Here is an 8,690-nt window from a genome sequence, read left to right as displayed (position 1 = left end):
ATTTAAAAATAAAAAAAATACATGTTGATAAAATACTGATCCAAAATAATGTCTACAATAATAAAGGGTGTAGGTATAGCGAAATTCTTAATATATGATCATATAATAAACCCTTTAATTTGAAGAAATTAAATTTAAGTTTAATTTGTTTAGGTTAATTGTTTTGTTTTTCCATGGTGCTTGAATTTTTGGAGCAGTATATGGTGTAGTGTTGAACACGGCAGTATCAAAACAGATAGATGGGTCCAAAAGTAGGCACCGTCTATTATTGACATCAAATTCTTATTCAATATTATTCTCATTCTTTTTTTCTTTTTTTGGTGAAAACTCAGGTGAAGTCGACTAACGTAAAGTTGGTATCTGAGAGCTGTTAGATGAAAATTTAGTCAAATTAGTTAAATTATCTAATGACTCTCAAGTATCAACTTCACGTGAAGTCGACTGCACATGAGTTTTCGCCTTTTCTCTTTTCCTTTATACGTATATATTTACATTACAACCTTTGAGTTTTTATTAGATAGATTATTAGGTTATTACTTATATATATATTTATAGTAAGTTTAATTATTCTAATATAATAAATTTGATTATTCTCTAAATTGATTATTTAATTTAAAAAATATGAATTAATATATATTAATGATTTAATAGCTAATTTTAGTATATAACTATACATAGAATATTAGATCACACTAACTCAACATGGTAATTTCCTTTTCTAAAGGAATGAATATGTATGCTGAAGGAAAACTAATAAATATAAAAATAAATTATACAAAATGGTGTGTTACATTAACTTAAAACGATATTTAAATACTATATACACATTAAACTATGAATACATATTAATAATTCCATTTAGATTGTCTCATTTGATGGGGGACACATTATACATGTGGTGTATGTCCAAAAAAAAAATATTATATTCAGAAAAACGTAACTATATATAAAATTATTATATTAACTTTTTTGGTAGAATATAGAGAAAAAGATAAAGCTAAGGAAATTTCTAAAAAATTGAAAATTTGTCAACTTTACATTCTGGTAAAAATAATTCAAAACAGATCAAACTGCAATCATTTCCATATAGAGATTGTAAGTACTTAATTAATATATATATTATTCTCATCCATATATATTATTCTGAGCTATTATAGGAGAGTAGTAGAAGTTTCATTCCTCCATAACACTATATTAATGATTGAAAACGTGATGATAAGAATTTATATAAAATAAAATAAATTAAATAAAGTACTAGCTAGTGTTAAAAGCAACTATTATTTTCCAACTCTATGTAAATTAACATATACTTGTTTTTCTTTCTTCAAATAAATTAAAACATTTCAATATATATATATAAACAATTTGACGAAGAGTATTTGATGATTTATTATTATTATTATTATTATTATTATTATTATTATTATTATTATTATTATTATTATTGAAAAATGGAAAAATAGATCACATCAAACTCTAGAAAAATTGGAAAAATATTGCTTTAAATTTGAAGGTGAAAACTGATCAGGTGCAGTCGACTTTACGTGAAGTTGATAATTGATAACTGTTAGATGATTTGACCAATTTGACTAAATTTTCATCTAACGACTCTTAGTTATCAACTTCACGTGAAGTCGACTATACCTGAGTTTCCACCAAATTTGAAAAGTTTTGTTTAGTCAACGGAAGAAGTTAGCAATATAATGTTTTGTAATGAACTCCCTTCCTTACATATCTCTTTTATAAAAAGAGAAAAGAATAAAGAAGAAAAAGAAAAAAGAAAAAAGAAAAACCATTTATATATATACTTTTAGGAAACATTCTTTATAGTCTATATTATATTCTATATATGGTTGCTTCTTCATGCATTCACATTATTAATTAATTAAAAGGGCAAAGACCAATCTCATTTATTTATATATATATTCTTCCTCTTCCATTATTGATGAGCTTCTTCATTATCTTCTTCTGCCGATCAATTGAAAATAAAAAAAAAAATGAGAAATTGGGAGAAAATTGGAGTAAGACAATACAATAAATCAGAGCTTCCAAGGTTGAGATGGACACCTGAACTCCATGAACAATTTGTTGAAGCTGTTGAAAGCCTTGGTGGAAAACACAGTAAGTACTTTAATTTTTCTTTAATTATTTTCCCTTAATTATTCATCCACTACAACATGTTCTTCATTTTCTACCTAGCTAGGGTTTCAGCAAATTAATAAAAGTAAATTCAAATAAAGCTATGCACAGTTTCATGATCAGAAAATTTTGATGTTTCAAATTTCAAGTTGATCTCTTTAATAAAATAATAACCACCACACTTTATTATTTGAATTAACTATTCTTATTAATTTAATTTCCTTGACCTTGGTTGCTCCCTAAAAATTATTAGGGTAATAAGAAAAATTTAGCATGAAAGATGAAGGAAAAATAAAGAAATTTGTGTTTAATTTGAAGTATCATTTACTACTATATGGCATGTGGTAATTGATTTTTGGTAATTAATAATATGAACATATATTTGATATGTAATTAAAAAAAGATTAAAAAAAAAATATTGAAGGGATTGCTTCATCTCTTTATTTTAATTCTTGTGTTTAATTATTAACAAACAAGAAAGGGGAAAGGTTAATTAATTGTATTTGATATATATGATTAATCAAGTCATATATATATTAAATATGAAAATTATTTAACAAATTATCAAATTTAATTTGTTTGACAGAGGCAACTCCAAAGCAAATTTTGCAGCAGATGGCAGTGAAAGGATTAAGAATTGCTCACATCAAAAGCCATCTTCAGGTACAAATTATTCTTCTATCTCAATTCATTCTCATCTTTTCTTTTAAAAGTAGTGGTTAGGTTCCAAAAGGCCATGATTCATTTGAAAAAATGTGATTGAGATGATTATATATATTATTCCCCAGCTGGCAAAAAAATTGATTAATTTTCCTTCTCTAACTTATGTCACATCTCTCTTTAATTTTAATCAATCAAAGACATAGCCCTAGTTCTTTTCTATTAATTTAATTATTTAAGATTTATATATTATACATGCTTTTCTATTTTTAAGATTTCATGTTCTTTTCAAACATTCTATTAACTAGTATATATGTAAATCCATTTAATTTACAATATTATCCGATCCTTATATTTAGGATAAAATGAACATTAATTTAGCATATTCTTACTTTTCTTTTCTTTCATTTGTTAATTAGAATTATTTTATAAGAGGATATTTATTGTACCTTAGTTTCTATAAGTACATATACTTAGCTTTGATGTAATATATAAACGTGTAATTAATTTTTTTTTTTTATTTTAGTGATTCAATTTAATTCTCCTCCTTTGTCCTAATATATGTTTGGACTTGCTCTTGAAAAAGAAAAAAAAAAAAAGAAAATAGAAAAAAGCAAACATAACCTTCTTTAGGAAAAGACAACAATATTAGTTGGAAATATATATATATATTGTCACATTAATGATGATGAATGTTACTTGTTGAAAAAAGAGTATAGTGCACATTTAGTCATTTACTAATATTAATATATGACATAAATGTAAAGATGAAATAAAGCAAGAGATTATTTTTCTTATTAGCTTTGTTGTTGAAGAACTCTTAAGATTTATCTCTTTATATTATAATATTAGAAAAATTTCAAGTGTACTAGGAACACCGATATTTTAGTTGTTTTAACCGTTGATTTTAATTAATATATATTATATATTTTTTTATAATTCAGCTCAACAATTAAAATAACTGAAACACCGGCGTTCTCGATATACTTGAAACTCTTTCTATAATATTATGCATTCTAAAAGGTGATTACAATTTTTAAATGTGTTTCTCATGCATGTGCAACTTTGGACACTACTCTAGGTTAGGTTAGGTACATATGCATATATATGCTCTTTATGAAAAATGAAGATAAGCAAGCTTTATTAACTAAAATGGAGTTATTACTTTCCCCTTAGCTTGTCTCTTTAGTGTGATTATTTGTCTTTGAAAAATTAAATGAAATTAAAAACTAGCTACTTTCTTTCATTTTGTAGCACCCAAATGTGTAGTCCTATATATTACAGCTGTCTCTCTTCTAATTGCCACCAAATTCTCAACTGTTACTAATATGATTAATTCAATGAAGTCATACTTTGCTAGCTAGTGTATATATAGGCCACATAATTTTATGGCATATAGTTATACGAGTTTAATTTTGATGCATTGAGAATGTAAAAATATTTTATACAATCATATAATTACATTTGTTTTTTTAGATTATCATACACGTGATCAATATAAAAGATAATTATTTTTATTAATGTAGTATTACGTAAATAAATATACATATAAAATTAATTTATATTCACAGTGTATAAACTTATCTTAATTGTGTTCTTTTATTAATTTTTTTTTTTTGAAAATTTATATCCATATAATTATACATGTGTATGTACCTTAATTAGATATATCTAAGAGCACTTTTTGATTTTCTAAATTAGATGTACAGAAATCTGAAGGGACATGCTTCCCTCTCAGTGGATCACTTGATGGAAGAATATCAACATGTTAAGGATCTCAAAATCACCTCCATTCCTTCACCAAAAAGGTAACTCATGTGGATTAATAATAATTTTAATAATATTATATGTGTTAATGTATCAACACCACACATACAATTAATCATATATTATTTAGACACCAAGAAAAAAATTAGACACCAAAAAAATCATATATTATTTACTGTTCATCAACAAGATAAATGACATAATTGGTTTAATATTTTATGTTATGATTTATGGATTAATTTAATTAATAGCATAAAATTCTAGTATATATAATATATCACTTTGTATCATTTTAATTTGACATATATTATTAAGAATAATACTTTTCACTCAGCTGACTTTTTTTTTTAAATTATTTTATTTATTTTAAATTTTAAATCCTAAATTTTAAATTATAAATCTTAAAATTTAAATTCTAAAAAAAAAAATTAACTGAAAAAGGGACTAATATTACTTAATTAAAATGTTGGTTCTCTATATATTTTGTATATTAATTATTTTGGTCTCCTTTATACTTCAGATCATCGATAGTGACCAACTTAAGAGGTTCAAATTATGAAAGGAGGATTCCCATGGAAGACCTTCATCTATCAAACGGCGTTTCACAAATCAGTGAAGAAACTGATTATGATCTAAACCAGGTATTATTTATATAAAACCATGCATAATATAAAACCAAATGTTTGATTTTAGGTTTAATTACTCTTTGATCCTTATAGTTTTATCAAATTCAAAAAGGTTAAAATTAACGGAAATTTTTTATTTTCAAAAAATATGTGGTTAAAGATGTAATTAAGTTCTTAATTGTGAGTACCTTCAATTGATGGAGAAATATTTCGTTAATTCTATCTAAGGCTAGCAATGAGTAGGGTAGGGTAGGATTTGGACTCTATCCTAACCTTATCTGCGAATTGAAAATTTTTTTAAAATTCTATCCTACCCTATCTGCGAGTTGAGAATCTCTCAACCCTAATCCTATCCGCACCCTAAAATTCTAAACCCTACTCTACCCTATCCGACCCTACCTGTAGAAAAAAAATTCAAGCAAATATAAAATTCAAGCAAATATAAAATTCAACCATTACAAATTTTATACATATTAATAAAATAGAAAATAAAAAACTAAATTAAAATTAAAATTAAAAACAATAAAATGTTAAAGAAATTCAATATAAAATTATAAATAATATGATCATCAACTAACTTAGTAGTTATTTCAAATTTTTATAAGAGGAAGATTATGGGTTCAACATTCATTTTTTTTCACTATATACATAACTTTTACATATATTATATAATATATTAGAAGTGCGGGTAGGGTATACTCTGAACTTGTACCCTACCCTACCCGCAGGCAAACTCGTACTACACCCTATCCTATTCACAACGAGTCGAGTACCTGTGGGTAGGATATATATTACCAGCCCTAATTCTATTATTCTTTATATTAGCAAGGACCTAATTATAAAATTAAAAATAGTATAAAAATCTAATTAAAAAAATTTAAAGACTTAATTATAAATTTGGTAAAATTATAAAGATCAACAAAATAATTAAACATATATATATATATAAACACCATCCACACAAATAATTTTGACATATATATATATACACTCATGTATATTATTTCATTATGATTATATTTGCCTTAAGACATTATATACATGACATGTTGCTTTTATTTATTAAACCATAATTACGCGGTTTATATTTCTGTTCCGCACACGATTTTAATTTGAAAAATGAGCTTATTAATTAGATCAAGTTGTCAACAATATATTACATAAGCTAGACTGGCCAGTTATGAATGAATACCTAATTATGGATCACATGTAAATATATAAACAAAATCATGTTTCATCACATATAGAAATGTATATAAATATTTAGTATCTCAATTTTTTTTTTATTATATTACTGTAAAGTGTAAACAAATTTGATTATACGTCTATTATATATATATGTTTGATTAAACAGATTTAATTATTATATTTTGCTGACTGATTATTTAATTAAAAATATACAAATTAATATGAAAAAAATGTACAAAAATATATAATAATTAATTTGATGACTAATTTTTAATGTATATAAAATATTTTTGAAAAAAAAATGAAACACTTGAGTTTTTTATTTTAAAAATAGAAAATACGCACCGAAAAATATATATATTTTTGCAGGATCTAATAGAGTCTAAATAATAATATTAATTAATTAGTTAATGAGATTTTGTCATTATAATGAATTTTGTTGGTACATCTTGCAGGAAGCTGAATCAAGTGGAGGCTTATTAACTTGTGACGATGAATTAAACGAAGAAGAAAATAATAATAATAATAACAGTAATAGTAGTAGAGTTATTCATCAATTTATTCCTGGTGTCTCATTCTCTTTTAACACTAGTACTGGGCCTCTAAAATTGATGATGCATAATAGTGAGAGTGGAAAACAAGACATAATGCATTTTACGACGACGACGACGACGACGACGACGACGACGACAACAGCAACAACTGCAGTTGATTCTGTTAATTCTAGTATCTTTGTACCATCATCTACCCCAAACAATAATTATATAAATTTAGACCTAAGAATATGATGATGAATTTGTATTATATTTAAATACTTTTTAATTAGCATTCAACTTTTTAGGCAAGGGGACTTAGTGTAATTTAATTAAATTATTATTGTATTCATCACATGCAATAATAGTAAAAGGTTCATCAAACATGACTTCTCTTACAAATTATTCAGTCCTGATTAGTTAATTACCAACAAATCCATTTCTAATGGCTTTATTCGGTATATATTAGTGTTTTTCTACTAGTAAGGAATCCGATTAGGGTATAATTAGGGTTTTTGTAAATTTTGAGTAATTAATGAATAATTAATTAATTATTAATTCAAGAAATTAAAAATTTTAATTTTATAGTTTAATGAAATAGAAATAATTAAAATATAAATTTTGACTTTAATTTTAAAATTTTTTGTTAAAAAATGGGCCAACGGACTAAATCGAATGAATCGGGTCTAAGTGGGTCCAAACCCACCTATACACTCGTATATATACACTTGCTTCAGCCTCGTCCTCCCCCAAACATTAATGAACACACTGAAAGTAAAAGAAGAAACGTGAAATCTTAGCTTCCAAATCCCTTTTTAACTTTAAATTTACGTAACTTTTAACCCGGAGCTCCAATTGACGAGTTGTTAGAGGTCACGCATTCGTCTCAGAATTTTCTAAAAAATTCATCTAACAATTTGCTAAGAAATTTGAGATTTCATTCCCAATTCTTCCTCTCTTTAGTTTGTACTTTTAGGTTTTGATATTGAGAGATTTTGTAATTTTGATGGTTTAGGGGTACTTTAGTAGTGAGTAACTATTGGATTTCATCCTAATTTCGAGTGGATAAGGTAAGAAACCACTTAACCCTTTATGAATAATTAATTAGCAAACTCTATGTTAATTATAGTGAATTTGGATTGTATTAAATTGAATTGGGTGTTTTGGAGTTAAATTGGTGGATATTGGAAGCTTAAAATTGAATCCTCGGCGCTGAAAATTCAATTAGTGAGGAGTTGGAGCCTTGGAACTTGAGAAACGGTGGATGATTGAGGCGTTTCGAGCATAAGGAGGAATCGACCAAAGTATAGTTTCGGTTTCTGGTAATTAAAATATAATGTAACGTGAAAACTTATGCTAGTTGACCGTGGGATAAACTTGAATAGATTTTGGTTATTGATTTGGTTAGTGAATAAATATGTGGTTGATATATATATATATATATATATATATATATATATATATATATATATATATATATATATAATGAAGTTGTTTGATGTTGAATTGTTGATAGGAGAAGTGAATTGTGAATGTTATTCATGATGTGGAATAAATGCAAAGTGTTTAGGCATGTTTTGGGTATAGTTGGTTGAATTGGAACTTGAAAAACTTGTAGGTTATGTAATGAATAATCGAGTTAATGTGAATGATTTGAGAAAGTGTTGAATATAACATGAAGAAGGCTGTAATGACAATGATTGATCGATATTATTGAGGTTGAATATATGATTGATGATTAAATGATTGAGAGTAATTGAAGAAGTGCAAAAAAGTT

General features: G+C 25.4%; 1 protein-coding gene across 1 annotated transcript; it reads left to right on the top strand.

Annotated features, from left to right (window-relative positions):
- The first annotated feature begins 1,896 nt into the window (after positions 1–1,896).
- On the top strand, positions 1,897–7,297 carry LOC112767302 (uncharacterized). Its single transcript, XM_025813175.3, has 5 exons — positions 1,897–2,121; positions 2,726–2,802; positions 4,501–4,607; positions 5,087–5,207; positions 6,836–7,297. The coding sequence occupies exons 1-5, from the start codon at positions 1,998–2,000 to the stop codon at positions 7,166–7,168; spliced, it is 762 nt and encodes a 253-aa protein (XP_025668960.1). The 5' UTR covers positions 1,897–1,997; the 3' UTR covers positions 7,169–7,297.
- The last annotated feature ends 1,393 nt before the right edge of the window (positions 7,298–8,690 follow it).

This window comes from Arachis hypogaea, chromosome 17 (genome assembly GCF_003086295.3).
Source record: "Arachis hypogaea cultivar Tifrunner chromosome 17, arahy.Tifrunner.gnm2.J5K5, whole genome shotgun sequence".
Lineage (NCBI taxonomy): Eukaryota > Viridiplantae > Streptophyta > Magnoliopsida > Fabales > Fabaceae > Arachis > Arachis hypogaea.
Note: the sequence above shows the minus strand (reverse complement) of the source record. Positions and strands in the feature narration are given on the sequence as shown.